Consider the following 23,727-nt stretch of genomic DNA (forward strand, 5'->3'; position numbering starts at 1 on the left):
GAATCATGAACTTAAAGAATAAGAAATTACAACAGATATTTGATTAATTAGTATAAGGTCTTAAATGTCTGACAGCATTAATTATGACTTAAGACTATCCATGGAATAATGTCTAAAGCTGCACATTTGAGTGTCCTGAAAATGATGTTTTATAGTACTGGGTTAAATGAAGCTAGCAGAATTTGTGTAGTGCAATTAATTTAATTTCCTGCATTTGGCAATGCCAAATGCAGGATGCTGCGCTCTGCACATAGTCAGGGTTGGGTGGGGGCTGGGAGTACATCAGATGTCAGCAAAGATATTGAGTGTTTAAAGCTGTGCGTGAATTCGATCTTCCAAAACAAACCAAAACAAAGGTTTTAATTCCCAGCAAGCATTTTACGTGCCATTGCAGAGGCACTCGTGACATGAGTGTGTGGATGTTTGATTTGTCAGATGTGGTGTGTGGACTAGCAGCAGCAGGCCTGTGGGCTTACTGTGCTCTGAGGAGTCAGCATTATCTGATGCTGTGCACCTCCATGCTTCACTGCCCAGAATTCTCCCTTGTACCCACCAGCCAACTGTCTCTGTACAAAACTCAGCAACCACATGGGTGCGAATGTAAACACTAAGAAGTCTCAACAGAGTTCAGCTTTAAACTCTTTTTACAATTCAGCTTTTTCAAACAACATTCTCATACACAGCAGAATGGCTGGTGTGTTGCCTGCCATAGCTATGTAATCATCATAGTCACACAATTACACAAGCAATTATGCAGCTGAGCTATTTAAACACTTACCACAGAGTTTCCTTCACACAGAAACAGGAAGTACAACAGTGACACCTCACACCCCACCCAACCACAAGGTACAAATGTAGCACTAATTTCCTAACACAAAAAACTGGGGGCATTATCTTTCATCCTAGAAAATAAATGCATGGGGTGAGGCTGGAATTTTCTAATCTCGAGCTTCCACACAGTGGAGGTCGGCCACTCAAATATTACGAAATGCATCCATGAAATAGACCTCTTTATGTTAGTCACAAAGTGCGAAAGCTACCAGATTTCTACCATTAATGCAGTCAAGTAAAAATACAGTTATAGATTGTTTATTAACATGGTCCTGTTGATTAATCAGTTCATGAATGCTTGATCCAAGTCTGATCCACCAGCTAATAAGAAATGTAGTAATAATAGATTTTGTCCTTTGGACCCCCTTCACCATGGAGACTTATCCAGGTTGATCATGGCCATAAGTCAAAGGTTTCTAGAAAGCTTCCCTGTTGTATATTTACAGGCTGAACAACCCTGAATCCAAGCTCTGTGATCCGAAATGGCTTGTTTCTGAGTACTGTACACTCTGGTACACGTCCCTTTGTGTTTTGATACAAATCTCCCTATTTCTATGCCCATATGCACTTAAAGAACATGCATTTGCAGATCTCCGTTGAGATGTGTGCTTTTTATAGGCTGTCTGAGATGGTCATGAAAGGGCTATTAATGTGTAAAGAATTGCAGCATTTCATCCCAAATTATGTAACATGTGCTGGTGTGACTGTTCTTGCAGTACACATACATTAAGCTCTTCTGTTTGACATGCTTGTCCTAGTATAGTCATGGATAATACATGAGGAATAATGTACTGTATATGGGTTTAAATATGAAGGCAAATGTTCATGCCTGTGCTGTTCTAAATAAATTCTGCTCCTGAAGTGACTCACTCTCTTCAGCTTTCCAAGTGTATTTCTCTGTTCTCTGCTAGGCTCTAGTCTCTTGGAAGGTATGTCCAAATGTGCCACCGCAACAGGAAACAAGTCTGTATTTGTGTTAGAACGTTACAAGGAGACAGAGTGCTGTAGAGTAAGGTCAAGTTAAGGCAAGCCCAGGAGATAGGCAGGGTCAGACATTGCATATTCCTTCCTTAAAGTGCGCACGTGACCTCATTCTGCAGAGGATGCTGCTGATATGTCCTCATACCAGGGTGCATTGAGAATTGGGATACAGAGCAGCTCTGAGCTAGTTCCTCTAATCACGGTCACCTTAGTCGGGCCTCTAAAATGCCCTTTCCCCTTTTTGTAGGTGTTGCTGCTCTTAAATGACACCAGAGTCAATGCCTGAGGTCCAGATTCATACCTGTGTAACCAGAGGGCACCCCATCTTTAATGTATGAAGCCTCACAATGAGCAGGGGTCGAATCAGTTTTCACGAGTCTGGGTGAGCCTGTGTTACAATACTGTGCTGTTGTTTGTAAGTGGACATAGATGCCCGTAAGCTCCTGGATGGAATTTCTAAGTCATTTCCACCCAGTAATATCAGGTATATGTAAACTATTTGCATATTCTAAAAAAAAATGTGGCTATTTCTACAAATTTTCTCACATTTGGCTAACTTTCAGAATGTTTCAGCATGGTAAGTCTTAGGTGTCAGAAATAGGGCAGCACATAGAGCAACAAAAAGCAACCAAAGGTTTCCACAGATGATGTATGATGTATGCGTGATAGGGCTTCTGTGACATGAAGGAGTTTTGGTAGTGTTTTATGGTTTTACAGCTATATAAAGATAGCTTGCAGTGTGCAAAGTCCAGTGTGAAGTGCAGGCTTGTTAACATAGCAAGCTGTTCAGTATGAATACTGTTCTTCAAACAGGTTAAGTGGTTGAGTTTAGTACTGGCCTTTCACTTACAAATCAAAAGAGAGGTGTCTGGGGGACCTGAAAGGGAAAAGGATGAATTCCTGTGTGTGTTTGTGTATGTGCACATGCATACGTGTCTACGTGCATATGTGCCCTGCCCTTGACCCCCTCTCCTCGTGTGGGACTGTCTCTGCAGTGCAGGACTGCAAACCACTGATGATCTCATCTTGCAGGAAAGAACACAAACACACACACACGCTCCCACATATGCACACACACACACACAAACACACACACTCAGTGTGTCCATGCTGCATATGCAGACCAAGAGCTGCCGAGGTTGCAGGTGTCTGCTCAGACTAAAATGCTTGTGATTGACTGCTCCTTTCCACAAGCACTGCTGCATCCTGCCTCACTGTGTTCAGAATGGGGAATTGCACTTATTGGGACACTGATTGAATCCTCTTTAAAGGAAGTCTTTAGCAGTTTTCAACCTTATCGCCACCTACAGCATCTGTTGTGTATGTGCGATTGCCACAGACAAGAATTTCAATGTTTCTTTGTAGTGAGAGAATACTCCGTTCCTACTTATAATGAAAGCCTAAGGGCTTAAGTGAATTTCTCCAGTAATTGTTAGAAATACACAGTGCAAGACAAATTTCTTACTGAAGCTTCTTTTTAATGTTTCGTCCAAACTTTGTGAAAATTGTGATACATAAACTGTGTAAATTTACGTTGTTTACACATAACCACAAATTCCTTCCTCTGAAAATGGTCTCTCTGAAAATCTGTTTCTAAAAACAGATTCTGAATCTCTGAAATGATGGATTATACAGATTTATAGCTTAATTTTCATTTTTATTTTTAGGTTGACTTGTAAAGCGCTCTACAAAAATATGTATTTATTTATATAACATGAAAGATTGTTAACTGGTCCAGCAACTGCCCTTTTACTTCCATTACAAGTAATCATATTTTCTAAAAATCATGTTTACTGAAATGACTGTCTAATAATCTGATAATTGCATATATGCATTCGACAGACTAATTAGAAATTATGTTTAAACATCAGCACATTGTAATAACTGCAAGAATGAAATGAAATGAGTGGACATTTAAATGTATTTTATAGAGAGTCAATGAACAAACATAGTGTACATATAAAGATTTAATGCAGCTATAAACATTCAGTACATCAGTACATGCCTGCATGTGTAATTAATATAGTTTACATTTGATCAAGGTGCACAGTTAAAAAAGCAGTCATTAATATTTGATAGATATTTTCTTTTATATATTTATCTTCTCTTCATCTGCATGCATACAGCTGCATTCATGTGTGCAGGTGGCAGAAATGGGACAAACTGTGTTGTAACTTTTGTTTCTGGGTGTGATGTTGTCAAGAATACGTGGGCTGCAGTGGCTTTTGTAGTGCAGGGCAGGGTTGCTGTAGTTGAAATGAGAGCTGAAATGCTCGTGTACATATTCTGGCAGTAAGTGAGGGATTCTTAAGAGGAAAAGATAGAAAGAGGAAGTTAGACTTAAAACCCTGCAGACAAAGCCCATCTCATATAACAACTAATTTAATAATATAATATATTAATAATATAATATAACACTGAGTATCTCCTCATCATAGCACCTGTTAGTGGGTGGGATATATTAGGCAGATAATGATTATTTTGTACTCAATATGTTAGAAGCAGGAAAAATGGGCAAGCATAAGGATTTAAGCAAGTTTGACTAAGGGCCAAATTGTGATGGCTAGACAACTGGATCAGAGCATCTTCAAAACTGCAGCTCTTGTGGGATGTTCCCGGTCTGCAGTGGTCAGTATCTATCAAAAGTGGTCCAAGGAAGGAACAGCGGTGAACCGGCGACAGGGTCCAAGGCTCATTGATGCATGTGGGGAGTGAAGGCTGGCCGGTGTGATCCGATCCAGTAGACAAGCTACTGTTGCTTAAATTGCTGAAGAAGTTAATTCTGGTTCTGATAGAACCATGTCTGAATACACAGTACATCACAGTTTGTTGCCAACAATGGACATGTGAGCATCAGAACTGGACCACGGAGCAATGGAAGAAGGTGGTCTGGACTGATGAATCACATTTTTGATGTGGATGATGATTTTTACATGTGGATGATTTTTACATGTGGATGGCCCGGTGTGTCGCTTACCAAGGAAACACATGGCACCAGGATGCACTACGGGAAGAAGGCAAGCCGGCGGAAGCAGTGTTATGCTTTGGGCAATGCTCTGCTGGGAAACCTTGGGTCCTGCCATCCATGTGGATGTTACTTTGACACGTACCACCTACCTAACCTACTTAAGCTTTATTGCAGACCATGTACACCCTTTCATGGAAACGGTATTCCCTGATGACCGTGGCCTCTTTCAGCAGGATAATGTACCGTGCCACAAAGCGAAAATGGTTCAGGAATACACAGTTGTTGTCATTATTTTTTATTTGTGACACAAGGACAATACTAAAAAAAGTGAAAGTTTAACTAAGTTGCTCTTACATCATTTTATCTTTTCAGTGAAATCAGCAATCTTGTTTTTTATTTCTGACTTCACAGTCATAATTGAATATTCAGTAATTTCCTGTTGCACTTTTATCATTATGTTTCAGTTGTCCCTTAATGAAATGAAATCACAGCCCTAACATATTAACGTATATAACAGGGGTTAAAATGTGTTCTTATTGTGAATAATAATAAAAATTCCCTCATATATATACTGCTCTGCTACTCTTATTCCAGGCGTCATGCTGAGTAAGTAGCAGAGTAATATCACCATCTACTGGATATTTCTGGTAGGTATGGTATTCAAATTCAGATATTACAAATACATGTGAAGAGCAGGATCAGCATTTATCAGTGAGTTTCCTGCTGTGTTTAGGACAGCTTACTGCTTATAGTCCACTCTGAAAGTATAGAAACAGTGAGGCCAATTGAAAAAATTAGAATTTGAAAATTTCAAAGCCAGAATTTGGTTGAACCCGAAGTAAAAATGGCCTTTCACTTACATGAAATGGAACAAGAGTTAGACAGGCGTTCTTGTAGCCAAGGTTAGTTAAGTTGTTAGATTTATTGTTAAAACCAACATGAAGACCAGAGAGCTGTCTATGGGAAGAAAGGTTTTTGAAGCTGAGAGAGCTACTGCATCCATTTTGTAAACAATGCTTCTTACTGTCGAATGTTGAGTTTCAAACTGTTTTATGTCTTTATAATCCTTCCCAGATTAATGTTCTATTGACATTTGCTCCCCTGAGGTCATAGCCGATGTCCTTTCCTCTTGGCATCATAGACACTCATTACAACATTTAGCAACATTAAATTGTGATGCTTATTGATGATCAGTGAATCTTACACATTTGAAATTACACATTAATAAACACCTGGTGAATTTTAAATTATGGTTATTTGTGTATGTAATTAACTGATCATGCTGTGCAGTGTGTTGTGTACATGTCACACTTACTCTCCAGTCACGGTTTTCCTGTGACAGCAGCAGAAGCAGGCCAGAGCAGCCAGCAGCAGCAGGAGGAGGAGGGGGATACCGATGCCCAGGACCAAACCAAGAATCAGGGCCTTATTATCTCCCCAAGTTTTCTCACTTTGATTTTGACCATCCCTTTCTGAGACTAAAAAACAAGTTCATTATTACTCTTAGGCTCTTTGATTTTTTTTCCTTGGCAAAAACAGCAGCACTTTTTCTTGATTCTGACATTATTACAGCTACAAACAACAATTAGACAAACATTAGTTTTACAGTTTTGTAAAATAGTAGCTAATAGCATACACAATGACTGGAAACTTGATCTTACCTAAAATGCAAGACTGTAGCTTGTTCATGTCAGTGCCATTACACACACATCTATAGCCTCCATAAGTGTTGTAACACACAGCTGGTTGTGTGCACAGAGTCTCGTTGGCGTGGCACTCATCTAGGTCTGAGGGAACAGCAGAAGTATGTTAGTAATATGAAAGTAATAATGCGAGAGCACAGGGGTGATTTCATATTTTATATCTTACATGACCTTGTATATTCTCCTAAATAAATAATGTTTAATTTTTTTTGAGGATTGGAATCCTAATAAATAAAAATAGCATGTAAGCAACCTTATACATTGATTACACTCTTTTACCTCCTACATAAGCTGATTTGATGCCATAGTAGTGACCGACTCGGCTCAGGTAGTCCATGATGTACCAATGAGGAGTGTCACTGGACACATTAATTCTGAGCTCATTCCCATCCTCTGATCCTGAGTTCGGCTGCAATATTTTGGTGCCATAGAATTTATTCTGGAAACCCTTCGAAAGGATTTGCTCCAGCTGTAGATGAATGAATAATTACACTCATTAGTTTTATGATGCATTCCAGATGCTGTTGCCTGCTATTGATAATGAGATATAATGTTTTCTGAAATCAATCCAAGTTACATTTGGATTAATTAGGCTATGAAAACTTAAAACTAGACACAGTGAATTCTGCCCATTCTGACTTTCTGTTCATAGAAAACCTTAATCTTAAGCTACAGAAATAACTAAGACCTGAATCACAATTCAAGCTGTACAGTAGCCCTCAGGTCTGCACTCACCTGTTTAACTTGCTCTTGCCCAGGCTTTTGACTGTTCCAGGTGACTGAGACATTAAAGATATTCCACCCTGAAAGTGAGATTCAATATAAAAAATAGCATACGCTGCTGTTCAGGTGTATGTCCTAGGTCTGTATTTCTAGTCTGGCAGCATTAGCATTTTTTAAAATTGAAATCACAATGGTGGGTATCATTATCAACTACTATTTAAATTTGTATAGTAATTACAGTTTTCATATATCCATAATTCATAATAAAACAGTTTAACTGACTGATCATTTGAACTGAATGAGTTAAAAATGATTCCAATTACTGGATGTCTTTCTTATACTGAAGACAACCACAGAACACCACAGGAGGTCTTTCGTACCAGTGGCCATCAAACTCTATAACTCCTGCAATATGTTCTTAGTTCCTTAGCACCTTTTTTGTACTTTTGAATACATTTTGTATATATAGAGTATTTCATTTATATTTCATTTATATTTCTTCTGTAATCTGGATCTTACCTTACCTTACCTTATGTCACTGTATCTCAGTAAAATTTGGCATCTTATAAAATAGGGAAAGCTCTTTTAATAGGCTTTTCAAAGAAATCAGTCAACAAAATTGCTATATCTCATAAAAAGCAGCTAAGCGAATAAATAGCTAGCTACATTTCACTGAGGAAGTGACAGCTAGAAAGCAGACCTACAGATAAACAAAAATTTCTGAAATTAAAAAAATAAAAAATACATGCAGTTTATACTTGCAGTTTATTTGCAACACTGGCCACTTTCAAAGATAAAATAACAAGTTATATGAGCTGTCTAAAACTGTTAGGGATTAAGCTACAGACTTCTACTGCAGTTTTGAGCACTTTGAGTGTGACCGGTGTCTGTATTTAAGTTTGAGTTGTTAGGCATGTTCTCGGTGAGTATTTGTATTTGTAAGCTAGCCTAATTTGACATCCCCATTATTAATGATCGTGTCCTCTCCTCCTTCTCCACTAAAAACGGTCATAGAGCCAGCATGGGACAGAAATTATTAATGACCCTCTGGATAATAACTAACTGTAATAATAATAATAACTATATAAAAAGTTACACAACACCTAGAAACACGATCAAATCAACAGCAAATTGGCTTATATTTGTTAAGAATTTTTTAAAGCATTGGCCATGCAAAATAAGTGATTATTATTTAAATTTAACATTTTAATTTAAAATGTATGCCCCCATGGACAAGCTTTTCCAAAGGGTGGAAAAGCAATGGTGACCAGTGATTGGTTGTTGGGAACAAATGTGATTGGTGATTGGATGATGACAACATACTCATAAATATGTAAATCTCAGTCATGCTTCTTTTTTTTTTAAGTTACTAAAGTTTGCAACTCTCCCAGTCTTAATATTAAATATCCACATGTCTAGGTGCATAGAGTATACTGGCCATAAAAGCTGTGATAGAATCAGTAATCACCCTGCTGTTGTTCTGGTTCAAGAAGATGCAATTAGATTTCATTGCAGCAGAGTTCTGGAAAACCTATTTGTCTATAAAAGAAATACCCCAAACTTTGAATATTTCACAGAGCAAAATTAACACCATTACTATAAAAAGGGTAAAGAATATGACACAACCATGACCTTGCCTGGAACTGAAGAAATCCACATCTCAAAATGATTAAGCTGTTCACAGAACAATCATAACCTGGTGTTTTAATCCATATCTCATCAACCATGGGTCTTTTCTTAAGAACTATTTAGCTCTGCCCAATTCTACATTAAAAACTATTTGGGCAAACTAGTCCTTGGTTGTTGTTTTTTTTTTGGCCTATCTTCGCAAATTTGGTGTCAATCTACTCAAGAGAGTGTGAAACTCAATGATTTATGGTTTTATGTATCTCAACAAGACCTGGCCACTGGAGGTGCTATTTACAAGAAGATCTTAGACCCTGCAGCGCATCACTATTATTATTATTATTATTATTATTATTATTATTATTATTATTATTATTATTATTATTATTATTATTATTATTATTATTATTATTGCCATGTTTTAATAGTTTCAGCTAACGAATTTGAGGTGAGGCAAGGGGTCCATGCATGAAATTTTCAGGGGATGCAAAATTCCTGTCTGTGTCTCTGGTTCTGCTTCAAAATTGAAGTTATTTTGTGTATTACAACAAAGTTATCACTTCATGAATGTGTCCTTGCCCGTATGTGGGCAGCTTATAAATGCAGCTCACTACATCACATTTGTCATCTGGCCGTTCTTATCAACCTGAGATGACAGAACGATGTTCCTGCAAAACCATGGTTACCTAGACAACCTTCCATTTTACTTCCTTATATTCCAGGCAGTTTCTTTGAGAAAGAATGGAGACTGTATGGCAATGTCATCACTAGCTTTCAAAACACAGCCTGACAGATTTTCAGCACTCCGCTAGGGCAAGACTCTGTAAACACTCAACAAAGATTCCTAAGTCCCAAAAGGTTGGAGCATTGATCATGTCTGTCATCCTACTCGATTAGAGCCTGGTAGAACATCCTGAATTCATGAGAATTTACAAGAAGTTATAAAAGTATGAAATATCTTATGTTTATTGCTTTGCATCCACAGAGCAACACACCACTACAAACACTTGATTTATCTATAACACAATCAAAACTTTGGGAGAATAGTAAAGAGGCAAACAGTAGAATTATTGCATGTGTATACAAGATTGAAGTCATAGCTGCAAGGTCATTTGTACTCAGCAAGGAAAGGAACACAGAAAGATTCTACCTTTTCTAAGGGAAACCACCCTTATAGTTTAGAATGCAAGGAAGTAGAGCTATGTTTTAATACATTGCAAATGGTTTGGATACTATGGGTGGAAAGGCTATAGAAAATAGCTTTATTGGGACCAATAAATAAATACAATGTAGTATATTTGCAGAATGTTATTAATATTCACATTGTATTGTATTTATATAATATATGATGCTTCATGCTTTGTTTAGCACTTGAAGAGAAGTGAAAAAAGTGAAATCTAGCCTTACCTGTAGGATTTGGAGAATCACCTAAAAGCACAAAACACCAAAATAAAACATATATTATTTAAACATATATTTATTTATCAATGTAAGAAAACAATTGATAGAAAAGAGGAAATTCAGTTACCACAGCCATTGGACTCCAGGGAGCTCTGATAGCGGCAGGAGCAGGACACCGAGCCAAGTGTGTTCACACACTCAAACTTTGCATTCGGGCAGGTTTCAGGGTTCTGACACTCATCTATATCTGTGTATGGCAGGGATAATGTGTCTACAGGCATGTCTTGTATATATAAGGCAGATTGTAAGGGTGATGTCTTTCTATACCTGTGCAGTTATGCCCATCACCAGAAAAGCCAGGCTTACAGCGGCATATGTAGTTATAGCCAGTGCTGTAGCAGTCTGCCATCTCGTGACAAGGAAAACGAAAAGGAGGAAGGCAGAAGTCTGTTGGCAACAGTAAGAAGCATTAGCTGACAATAAAAAGATACCTTGTGAAGTGTTTTTATCAAGCTGTCAAAAAGTAGAGCTAGTTAAAAACTTTTTAAAACTTCCACTGCAGGAAGGTGAGACAGGAGGCCATTTATGGGCACAATGATGGAGGTACCTAATATTAAAATGATATTTTATGCATGAGCACTTTTGCGATTGGTAAAAACTCACCAGTTCAACACCATTAAATAACGTATTAAAAATGTATTGTGTTCAGAGCTTTGGAGAAAAGCAATTTACTCTACCTTCAGCAAGGCCTTTGCAAGATTTCATTGGTTTTGAACATTTCATTTTACTGAAATATACATCTTAATTTTTTTTTTTTTTTTTAATCATAAAGTGAATGATGCTTACCATTCTCAAAACATTTGTAACCTCTTTTGCCATTAGAGACAGTAGGGGAAGGACATTCTCCACAGCTAAAACTGCCTTCTTCACTATAGCAGTCCACTCCAGGGAAGCAAGGCTGACCTTTACACACATCAGTTTTATTTCCACAGTATCGTCCACCAAAACCTGGTGGGCACAGACACCCTACAACCTGGGAATAGATCATTTAAGAACAAAAGAGGGTGTGGGGGACAAAAACTGCAAGATATGATAGAAGAATAAACAAGAACACGTAAAACATCATGTCTGTATTTAGTCCTGACATAGCAACAGTATATTAAAAATATATGTTGAGTTCAAATTAAACACACACTTTGAGGTCATACTGAATGTAGTTACCTGGAATTTTCCCTGCAAGTGGTTCTCTGCTACACTCTGGTACTGGCAGGTTCCTCCATTTAGACAGCTGCAGAGCTGCAGAATGGGGATAAGCAGAGAGCTGGACATATGGTCACTCACCTGCACAGTGAGCAGCACTGGTTGAATATTTAATGGAGTCCACACCAAAAGTCCATCATCTGCCAGAGGAATAAGCACATTGTTATGTCAGTAATCAAATCATATAACAAGTCATATAAAAATGAACAGTACAGTCTGAAAAAGGGTAGAATAAATGGCTTCCTCCACTTGAAATGTTTTAAATATTCTACATAGTGTATGATTCATAGCTTCCCTTTCAAAAAGAAAAGTGTATCAGTAAACATTGAAAAAGTATTCATGTTATATATTAAATAATTGAAACAGGGTTGTGAGGTATGTATAGATAAGACAGCAATCTCTCTCTCACACTTGAGTTCAGCCCATAGTAGAATGAGCAGCTCATCAATCTTAACCGTGACTTTAGGAGAATTCTACCTTTTCCTATGGAGGCCAAAGGCGGTCGTGGATAGAGCAGGGAGAAGCTGACGGAGTCTCTGTTAGCATCCTGTGCTACAAACTGCACTCTTACTGTAGTGTTCACCTTACAGCGGATCACTGTGGGCTCACTCAAAATGGGGGGTATGTTACCTGTTTCAGTGGAAAAATAAAGCAGTGTTTAAAATCATCATACTTGGACATTCCTGTTTACAGGCATGGTTTTATTAGTTTAGTTAGCTTTAGTTTAAATGCGCATCATACATAAGTGACAATGAGAGATAACCCTTAATGTGAGAGATACCTTTCTAGTCACACAAGCATAAAACGTCTTTTATAAAGCAATACAAAATGATATGTAAAAGCTTTATGTCAAAAGATTGCAAAGTAACATAAAAGGCTTTGCATCAAGCTTTATCTGTACATAAATATGATCATTATGCACAAGACTATTGTGACGGCAAGCATTTATATCTTTATCCTATGTTTAAAATTAGTTTGCCTTTACGAGCAATACAACATTTTAAGGATATTGTAATTTTAATTTTTACTTTTTGTGTGAGTTCATTCATTCTTTCATTCAGTGGTGTCAACCCCTATCTGCATAGGGCTGGTGTGGGTGCAGGTTTTCTTTCAAACAGGAGCCACACCAGATTCCACCTGTTTAATCAACTGATCTTGGCTTTCAGTAGACTCAGGTGTGGCTTCTGCTTGGTTGGAATGAAAACCTGCACACACACCAGCCCTTTGCGGATATAGTTTTCCACTCCCTTTATAAATCCGACATTGTTGCTTTACAAAGGATAAGGCATGTGAATATGTCATTAAGGCCCAGTACAATGTTCCTTCAAGTAATGTGTTACCAATATTTAGGTTTTCAGTCAGTCATTACAATTTCACAAATCTAGTAGAAATAAGTGAAGGCAACAGATTTATACAGTGGCTTCATCCCTTTAAATATTAACCCCTTTAAGATTTTCCACATTATGTAATGTAGTTGATATTATCACCAATATTACAAAATATCATAATATTGGTGTGTGTGTGATAAAAATAAAATAAAAATCACTAACGTAAATCATGGGTGTGAAAAAAATAGTTCTGACGCAACTACATAATTAGTTTAATAGCATTGGCCTGTGTGTAATTATTATGTCACATGAACAGATATCACAAAATAAATATATCTGTTCCTGGAAAGCTCCAAAGTTGTTAGAGAACATACCTAAAGAAACATCATGATAACAAAATAAAAAAAAAAAAGTTTTGGAAAATATAATGGGCTGTTTTTGGACAATATTATATAGATTTGGTGCTATTTTGTGTAGATTCATGACATGTAATCACATTTAAGTCCATTTCATCCTGTCCAGGTAGCCCCAGGTAAAAGGTGGTCACTATTTATGCAAGCCTTTAATAACTCAACTAAAGAGCTTTAACAAATGCAACATTTTAGCCTCACCTAAACTCAAACAACACTTACTGTACACTAATGTACATTTTACAAAAAGAATCAAATCAGGAGACTAAGATAAAATTTTTGGTGCTTGTCAGGATAGTATAAAATACCATCAAATGGCCACATTAGTTTGATTAGGATCATTATGTCTCACCAAAGGTAACTGCAAGCTTGTAGATTTGCTTTTGGTCCTGCAGGCTCTGTAGACCCAGATCAGTGTTATTTGTGGCTAGGATGTCATGCACACATTGCATGCTGCCCTCACATGTCTTCTGAAGTCCGGACAGTGTGTCTGGACTAACCGATGTCATCAATAGCTCAGTGCTCACAGGCTGAAAGGGTGTTAAAGGAGGAGTGGAGAATAGGAGACTCTCTGGAATAGGAACAGCCCCTGTGGGACAGAAAGACATGACAGCAATGAGTAAACACAAGACTAGTAAATAATCTGCTGTCTTTATGAAAGGATGTACTAATGTAACAGCTAGTATTCAGTATTAACCCACTTGTGTTCATTACTGGATATCTGTCATCTGTTAATCACAGAGAAATTGTATTTTATATGTCACATAACTTTATAAGTCACATAACTCAGTTATTAGCATTATAAATAATATTTAAAAAGTATTACAAATACAGACAGTGTGTGTTAGATTTTAGTGAATAAAAATAATAAAATGTGATTTATTTCATTTAAATGCAAATTTAAATTTGTTTAGCATATAAATGATCACTGGACTTAAGTAACAGCAAAGTATGCACAAGCCTAAAAGAGACTTAATTTGTTTGCTATATTCAGTTTTATTTGCTTAAGCTTTAATAAGATCCACACACATGACTGTCCGAAGAGCAGGATCCTGTTCTCAGGGGGTGGGTTGTTGTCAGGTGAGGACAGCAAGTGTCCATTGGAGAGAAGGAAGTCATCGGAAGTGTTGGAGCTCCAGAGGCCCAGGAGGCCCACGGTGCGATTGTAAAAGTTCTGTGGGACTTTCACCAGAGTAGAGAGTCTCCTGGCATCTCCCATCCACACAGCCACATTCAGTCCTCCTTCATATATAGTAGCACAGTACTGCACTGAGGGACAGCGCAGTGCAAAGCCTTGCTGTATAGAATGCACTACACCTGTTAGAACAGCAGAAGGTGCTCGAGTTAAATATTTAAATATATTTAAATATTCATATGCAAGACAGATTTTGTAATGAAATGCACTAGCATGTATAGGAATGTCTAGCACATCTTTCATTTAGATTGGAGTGACACTTGAGGTGTAGCAGCTAGTGTTAGTGCTCCAGGGTTCCCTGGCTACACCAAACTAGCCCTCTAAATCTGATTTTGCCCTGATTTTGCACTCAAGTTGCTCAAGTGGTTAAGGCTCTGGGTCGTTGACCAGAAGATGGGAGGTTCAAGCCCCAGCATGGCCAAGTTGCCACTGTTAGGCCCTTGAGCAAGGCCCTTAACTCTCTCTGCTCCTGGGGCACTGTATCATGGCTGTGAAGAATTTCACTGTGCTGTAATGTATATGTGACAAATAAAGGCTATTTCAGTGAAGTTGCATCCAATAGAAGATGTGTTCCTAGGATAAATTCCAGATCTACCTTAACACTGACCAGGAAAAATGATAATGAATGAATGATTTTGCAGGTGTCACTCGGTACTATGATTTCGTTCTCCTGGTCATTGATCTGTCAATGCAAGGAGAACTGTACCTGCAAACACAGGAAACTCCACATCATTGATTAGTACAATGAGCTTCTCTTCAGACACAGCACTCCGCCATTCCACCTGCAGCAAAACAAATTGGAAAAATTTTGCATAGAAGCATTAAAACATGCAAATATGGGTAGCAGGTGGAGCTACAGATTACAGAGCTGCAGATGAAATGACATGAGAGAGACACTGTATAAACCAAGGTTGTTGTTGTTGTTGTTTTTTCTTATTTGCAGGCTAAAGAGAAATTTTGAATCTACACACAAAGCTAATCACATCCTATAAAAATATGTTTTGAACCTTGCCGAAGGCCTGGTGGTATGCAGCTAAGCGCACAAGAGCTGGCACTTGTCTTTGCTGCCCATTAGTCTCTAGCACTCCAGTCTCTCCCTGCAGTGTGAAGACATTGGAGCCTTTACTGGAGGACAGACGCACAATTACAAACACTCCTATGGCTTTGAAGGTGTAGTTAGTTCCATCGAATGTAACAAAGTGGAGGCTTCCGTATGCCAAACCTGGAAGTAAAAAGTGTATGGGTACATTTAAAATCATTAAAATTAAAATTTAAAATTAAAATCAAATTAAAATCATTTGATCAATATAAAAAAGGGCTTTAAAATGCTTAATTTTCAAGGTAGATAAAAAGCTTTAAAGGCAGAGGAAATCTGCAGCAAATATTTATATGATTAACTAGTGTATAGTATCAGTTGAAAGTCTGTAACTGTTCAATATCTTAAAATGATTGAAACCTAGAATAAAAAAGCAAAACAAATTTTATTTAGTGACTAAAAGTGGAAACCCAGCTATCCTATATAAGGATAATAGATTTACACATGACCTTGACCTTCTTGAAGTAATGATTAATCACCATGAATGCTATTCCAAAAGTCATTATGTAGTCCAGAGATAGGTACATTTTTTAGTTGCTTTCCTTTCTTTAATTGTCCAATCCACCAAAAACATATCAAGTAGGTTTCAACCGAGACCAACTTTTGTATTAGTTTTAAAAGGATTGTACGCCTCAGATCAAAATGCTGTCAAGAATATGGAACGCTACACATTTCACAGGGCTGTGATTGTCTCCTAACTTGACAATGATGTACAGGTATATGAGCAAAACTTGTGTTATTTAATGTTGGAGAAATGACAAATGTGTTTAATGTAGAATGTTTGTTTTAGTGTACCAGTACTCCTCACCAAGGCCAGGTGCTCCTGTGTTTTCTGGAATGTTTGGGTCTGAACGTGTCCAGCCATAGCCCTGACACCGGTCTAGTGGTCTCTTAGCCAGATAAAGATGGCAAAAGGAAGACTGGACACAGCACCACTGGAATGGCATGAGATCCTTATCTGAAGACAAAAAAGGAGAAAATCATTAACAGATACAGACATTCTACATATTTGAAAAAGAATATTTCACTGTCCACAGAAACATTCTCTATGGCTACTGAAACAATGAATGGCATATTTTGATTTCCCCATTTCAAAAGCTTTTTTAAAAAAATCTGCAAAATAGAGTAATGATATATATAATGGACAAAAGAGTTGCTGCTTTACCAATGTGCTCTTGTATCTTGTCATTGGTAAAATATCGTTCGCTGTAGCCAGCCAGCAGAGAGCCTTGGGGATCATACACACACCTCCTTCCTGCATTTTGCTTGTTGAAGAGTATTGACTGAAACACTTGACTTGCAGTTCCACTCCAACGGAGGCCCCACAGATTCTGTACATATGTACCATTCTTCACTGGCAGTGTCTCAGGACCAAATGCCACATTGTCAAGTGCTTGGGTCCGTGTGCAAGGGCATGGTGCCAGCTCTAGTATCCATTCTTTGGGATCTGGCTCACTCAAAGCCCAAACCTGGCACTGCTTCTGAGGATCTGAGCTGATCACTGTGTCTCCAGTCAGGTTGTACAGAAGCTGGCCTACCTGGCCTGTGTTGCCCACAATGCTCTGTGGTCGATAACGACCACCTGGGCCAAACAGATTGCTGGGTGAGTTGGGAATCTCATTGTGGAAGGTACTGATGCCATCAGTGTAGCCTATTAGAGCATTGTGGTAAATCCTCTGTCCAGGACCCCAGTTCATGTCGCCGTAGCGAAGTAAGGCAAATGAACGAATACCATCCGTAGTCAGGATTGCTTGGAATGTGTTTGTCTATGAAAAAACATTAAAAATTTATGTTTCTCAGTCTGCATATGCACAGTGTAGGATCATGTCTCATGTCATCTTCAATAAAATGTCCATATTTTGGTTAGCATGTGAAACATTCTATTACTATATTCTAAAGTTTTCACCATATAAATCTGTCTGAAAACTGACCTTTTCATGACACACAGCTCTAATGCACTGTAAGGGCAGTCTCTTGTTAGCTTACCTCAGACATGTTGATTTTCTGGTAAGAGATGGGTAGTACATGGTCCCATGTGATTTTCAGAATCCATGTGGGAGTGAATGCAGGTTTCCCTCTTTTTAACTCAAACTGAGACACATCTGCACATGTCCGGTTGTAGACTATTTGAGAGTAAACATCTGTCATGTTTGACTTATAGAATTCCTATTAGTGAGGGAAACACAGAATTGGTCAGGTAAGGGTAGATAAATAAGACACATAGGTAGCTGCAAAACACATCTCCATTTAAGTTAATTGAAAAAAAAAAAACTGGGACCAGCCTAGTGCAGCTTTTTTCAGCTGTTACCATCTGGTAATATATTAAACACAACATGATTATGAAAAGCAGACTTGATAAACGCATGCTTTTCTTTTTTAAGCTTCTTGCACTAACCTTGTAGTATAGTTTTCCATCACCTAATGAGAGGTCAGCGTCATCCCAGAATACAGCTAACATGGCCATGCTTTCATTGCCAGTAAATCCGTTAGGGAATGGAATAGGAAGAAGGAGCTTCTCGTTCGTGTCGACTGTCTGGAACTGAACCAGGCCATTATCTGAAAACTAAACAAACCTTTCTGAGTGTACCACTTAACGACAATTAATCAACCCACACAAACACTTGTTTTAATATATATACTTACAAATAATCTCTCATAGACTTTGCCCATGAATGAAAACCCTACAGGAAGAGTAATGTATGGAGAGTGTCCATCTGCTGTTGAAATTGGTACCCTCATATCACCAACCTCCAGTCCAAAAGGGTACAGTACATTCTCTGGGGGCATATATTTAGAGAGATTAAATTAGTTTAAGTGCTTTCCTATCCACGTGTATTTTGCTAACATGTTTACCCTCTGAAGGAAACCTTTTGAGAGAAAATTCAATAAAAAACTGTGTTTCATGGTTTACCAGAAAGAAGTCAAGTACAAGGTCAAACATGCTGACAAACCTCTTACAAAAATGCCAACAATGCAAATTTGGAGCAGGTATTTGTATTACAGCTGACTGCAGTATTTAAAGGAGACAGACACATCAAAAACGAAACAACGTTGTGTTATGCTATAATGTAATGGAATCTAACCAATTTGTGTTGACTGTTGACAGTTGGAATTATCACCAGGGCAGGTGCAACTGAAGGATCCAATCATATTTGTGCAGGTTGTGTTGCCATAGCAAGCAATGGCTGACAAACACTCATTTCTGTCAGTGCATCCATATGATCCGCTCCCCTTCTGAGCCGTCGTATCCCAGCCATTAGCACATTGGCATTGAAAACCAGCTATAGAGTTTTGGCATATAGCAGCAGGATGGCACCCGCCTCGATTCTGTTGACACTCATTTAAGTCCACACACACTGGCCCAAGAGCTAACAGACCTGGAGAACACGCACACATGTAGGATCCTGGTGTATTGATGCATTTGCCTTGTATGTGGCAAGGAGAGGTGGATGAACATTCATCGATATCTTTGCATTGTGTCCCATCTCCAGTGTAACCTAAGGGGCAGTGGCAGGAGAAAGACCCTACATTGTTCCAGCACCGAGCCAAAGTGTGACAAACTGCTGTGGCATTCTGGCATTCATCTATATCTGTGCAGGTTCCATTCTTCTCCTGGTACCCCGTGGCACAAAAGCATTGGTATGAACCATGCAAATTGGTACAAAGTTGGTCTGGACGGCAGGAGTTAGTGAGCATACACTCATCAATGTCAATGCAGTTCGGCCCCTGAGCATTGTATCCAGACAAACAAGGGCATGTAAAGGAGCCTTCAGTGTTTACACACTGTGAATTTTCAGTGCATAAACTTGCATTTATCTTGCATTCATCAATGTCTTGACACATTGAACCATTTAGCAGAAAACCCATATGGCATCTACATTTATATGAGCCTGGAACATTTACACAAGTGGAGTGAGCCTGGCATACTGAACCATTCTGGGATGCCAAGCACTCATCTATATCGAGGCACTCTGTCACATTGCTCCAAAATCCTTTATTACACACACAGTAGAATGAACCTGCAGTGTTGATGCAGGTCCCGTTAGTGCATAGCAGATTAGTCTCTGAACATTCATCAATATCCTTACAGTGGGTAACGTTTGAGCTGTTACTGGAAAACCCAACCTCACACTGACAAAAAAACCCACCCTCTGTATTGACACAAGTACTATGTTCTGGGCATGTAGAGTTATCCAAACATTCATTAATGTCTCTACAGTGTGTTCCATTACCAAAGTACCCATCCCAACACTCACAAAAATAGGATCCAATTGTGTTCTTGCAATCAGATGAGTTAGGACACAGTCTTGGCCTTGTGGCACACTCGTCAACGTCCAAACACAGGGAGTTTTTGGCAACAAAGCCAACACTGCATGGACAGTAGTATCCTCCTTCCTTATTGATACAGGTGCTGTTGTCAGGACAAGTAAAATTACCTATCTCACACTCATTTATATCCTTGCAATGTGTGCCATTATTCTGATAACCTTTCCAGCAGTCACAGTAGTATGAGCCTTCTGTGTTGAAGCAGTAGGAAAATTGTGGGCATGCTCGCTTTTCTGTCCAGCTGCATTCATCCACATCCCTGCACTCCTTTCCATTTCCATAAAAGCCTTTTCTGCAGGAGCAGTAATATGACCCCAGTATGGCATTGCACTCAGCATGTGCACTGCAGCCATGTGTGCTGTTCACACATTCTGTCTCTCTCACACAGGTGCCGGAATCATAGACCCTACCGAGAATGCAAGAACAAGTGTATGCACCAGGTGTGTTTTGGCAAGTCATGTTGCTGCCACAGCGTGAAGAGAGTAGACACTCATCCACATCTGCACAGGTAAGGCCATCACCCTGGTATCCTGCGAGGCACTGGCAGACATAGGAGCCCACTGTGTTGTTGCACAACGCAAGATGACTACAGTTGTGGTGCCAGGTTGAATTCTCCACGCACTCATCAACATCCACGCAATCATACCCTGACCCGGGCATACCCGGTGGGCAAGTGCACTTGTAGGAACCAGGGAAGTTAGTGCAGCTGGCAGCAGGATGGCACCCTCCATTCTGAGACTGGCACTCATCAATGTCTAGAAGTCATCCAAAATGGACAGGGTCAGGGAAACAGCCCTAAGAAACTAAAAAAAGGAGAGGCCAAACAAAGATACAACAAAACGATGTATGAATAGAGAAATCTTGCTTACCAGTGCAGCTTTTTCCATTTCCAGTGAAGCCACTGAGACAGAAGCACAGGTGACTCCCAACAGTGTTGACGCACCGTGCAAACTCACTGCACTCTGCCTTTCCAGTAGTACACTCATCTACATCTTTGGGAGCAGGGAAAACAAAATGTAATGAAATAAACAAGCAGGGGAAAACTAATTATATCAGTAGTTTGTTTCATGCTGTCTCAAGGTCTGGAGACCCCAAAGATTTAAACATTATTATTGTTGTAATTAACAGCAAATCATTCTGTAGCATCTAATCTAACTGATTGTCATGGTCAAAATGAAAATTAAAGTTAGTAGTTACCCATGCATTCCGTTCCATTTTGAGAATAACCCATTTTGCAGATGCAGGAGTATGAGCCTGGACTGTTTACACACTCAGTCTCATTCCTGAGACACACATTCTGCTCACACTCATCAATGTCTGTACAGATGAATCCATTCCCTTTGAACCCAACATCACATACACACTGAAATCCCAAAGGTGAAGGGTGGCAGAGTCCAAATGGATGGCAAGGAGGGCTACACCATATGCTAGGTGGAGCACAGGTGTTATTGTATACCACTGTACCGTTCAAACAAGAGCACACATACGTTCCTGGAGAATTAATGCACACTGAGGTAGCAGGACAGGTAGTGTTTGATAGCTCACATTCATCCAGGTCCAAGCAGGTGAATCCATTTCCTTCAAAGCCCTTTTGGCATTGGCAGGAGAAGTCACCTGGGATGTTCTGGCACAAAGCATATTGGTGACACGCACCCTCTGCTGCACATTCATTCACATCCTCACAATAAGTACCATTTCCTCTGAACCCATTTTTACAGGTGCACATAAAAGAACCAAGTGAGTTGATGCAGGTAGCATTGGGATGGCATGACTGATGTATTAGACACTCATCAATATCAGAACATCCTGCATTCTTACTGGGACGAGTAAACCCCGTCTGGCAGGAGCACTCATAAGAACCCTCTTTATTGGAGCATTTCTCATAGATCTTACATGGCTTTTCAAGTACCTGGCATTCATCAATGTCCTCACATATGGTGCCATTGACTAGGTTAAACCCTGAGGGACAGAGACAGGAAAAGGATCCCATGCTGTTAACACATCTGGCCTTGGCACTGCACCCACCATTACCCAGTTGACACTCATCTATATCTGAGCACAGTGTCAGGCCATCACCTGTGTAGCCCAAAATGCAACTGCATTTGTAACTCCCAGGAAGGTTAGTGCATAGAGCATAGGAGGCACATTTGTTGGACATAGCACACTCATTCACATCAATACATGATAAACCATCACCAGAAAAACCAGGAAGACACATACATGTGAATGAGCCAGGAAAATTTGTGCATGAAGCGTAGGGGCTACAGCGGCCAACAGCACATTCATCCAGATCTTGACACTGGGTTCTATTGAAAATATAGCCTTGACCACAGTCACATTGGAATGAGCCTGCAGTGTTGATGCAGGTTGCACCAACTGGGCATACATTATTTTCTTTACACTCGTCAATGTCAGTACAATGCAACCCATCTCCAAGGAAACCAGAGCGACATGAGCACTCATAGCTGCTGAGCACATTGATGCACAGTGCATTTGGGTCACAGAGATTTGTCCCACTGCATTCATTGACATCCACGCAAGTAATACCATTCCCGGCGAAACCTTCCTGACAAGTGCATCGATAAGAGCCAGGAGAGTTTACACAGTTAGCAAATCTACTACAGACACTGTCTGCACATTCATTAATGTCTTCACAGCTTTTCCCATTGCTTTGGTAGCCATTGCTGCAAAGACATTGATAGGTTCCCGGTAGATTCCTGCAACCCTTGAAACCCAAAAAAGAAGCACACACACCTGGAATTTCTGAACATTCATCAGTGTCCAGGCAAAGATAGTTACCATTGCCTTTATATCCAGAATTACATGTGCATGTGTATGATCCAGGGATGTTAGTACAGACGGCATTCCAGTGGCAGATGCTTGGCCTGGTGCATTCGTTATCATCAGTACACTGAAGCCCATTTCCAGTGAACCCACTCCTACAGTGGCATGTTCTCCCCCCGTTTGTATTGGTGCAAATTGCATCAGTGTGGCAGCCACCATTTTCAGTTTGACACTCATTAATATCCACACACTGAATGCCATCTCCAGAATATCCATCCAGGCACACACAGCTGTAGCTACCTGGTGTGTTCCTACATTGCGCTTGTATGTTGCAGCTGTGAATACCAAGAGTGCATTCGTCTATGTCTTCACATTGTAGTCCATCGCCATTGTATCCAGACAAGCAAACACAAGTGAAGCTGTTGCGTGTTTTTGCACACTCTGCGTGGGCGTGGCATACCTTTCCTATTCCTTCACAGTCACTGAGATTTGCAGCTATGAAAAAGATAACATGAGTAACTGCAGATGAGTATTGTAATAACAGAAAAAATCTAAAGAATGAGGTGGTAAAACATTTCATTCACACTGTTACATTTTAAAATGTACTCTTGCTCAAATAACTTTGTAAAGGATTGTACTTTTGTAAATGAGTGTACTTTTACTTTTCCTAAGTGCCATTTTATTAGCAGTGTATTTTGTGATAAAATTGTGATATTCTTGTGAGTTTCTATGCTCTATGTAAATATCACACAGCTTTCCTTTTATAGGGTTTAAATGTGGCATAGTAATGCTATAATTTTGTCTGTGGCTAAGGTCATTAATATCTGAGGGCATTTGAATAATAAGCAATTTAAGTAGCTAACATTTAGCCCTAGTCTGTAGTAATGATATGCATTTTCTGAGATGTTGTGCATTTATTTAGCCTGAAAGAATTTTATCTATAATCATCATCACAGTGATACTCACTATTTCCTGACTATGTCCTTTCATGACAACCTTATTTATTTATTTATTTATTTATTTATTAAATAAAAAAGGTTTTATTTATTTTACATTGATGTGAGTCATTATGTTTAACTTAGGTAAATCTTTGGT

The 23,727-nt window shown here is 39.1% G+C and overlaps 1 protein-coding gene across 1 annotated transcript; it reads right to left on the reverse strand.

Moving 5' to 3' along the window:
- Positions 1–3,790: 3,790 nt before the first annotated feature.
- si:ch73-105b23.6 (mucin-like protein) lies at positions 3,791–22,851 on the reverse strand. Its single transcript, XM_058385199.1, has 23 exons — positions 22,782–22,851; positions 21,046–22,653; positions 20,718–20,840; positions 18,166–18,299; positions 17,918–18,085; positions 17,509–17,688; positions 16,688–17,288; positions 16,331–16,480; positions 15,434–15,648; positions 15,133–15,208; positions 14,261–14,548; positions 13,584–13,820; positions 11,971–12,123; positions 11,455–11,633; positions 11,080–11,266; positions 10,561–10,680; positions 10,361–10,480; positions 10,240–10,260; positions 7,219–7,286; positions 6,763–6,952; positions 6,442–6,567; positions 6,096–6,258; positions 3,791–4,118 (listed from the first exon to the last, which is right to left on the reverse strand). The coding sequence occupies exons 1-23, from the start codon at positions 22,849–22,851 to the stop codon at positions 3,902–3,904; spliced, it is 5,394 nt and encodes a 1,797-aa protein (XP_058241182.1). The 3' UTR covers positions 3,791–3,901.
- Positions 22,852–23,727: the final 876 nt, after the last annotated feature.

This window comes from Hemibagrus wyckioides, linkage group LG03 (assembly GCF_019097595.1).
Source record: "Hemibagrus wyckioides isolate EC202008001 linkage group LG03, SWU_Hwy_1.0, whole genome shotgun sequence".
NCBI lineage: Eukaryota > Metazoa > Chordata > Actinopteri > Siluriformes > Bagridae > Hemibagrus > Hemibagrus wyckioides.

Coding starts and splice junctions, on each gene's coding strand:
- si:ch73-105b23.6 (XM_058385199.1), bottom strand. CDS start 22,851: ATGGTGGCTGCCACACTGATGCAATTTGCACCAATACAAACGGGGGGA. Junction 20,841..21,045: donor AAATGGAACGGAATGCATGG/GTAACTACTAAC, acceptor CTGCTCCCAAAG/ATGTAGATGAGTGTACTACT. Junction 13,821..14,260: donor CCTGCTCTTCGGACAGTCAT/GTGTGTGGATCT, acceptor TCTGTCCCACAG/GGGCTGTTCCTATTCCAGAG.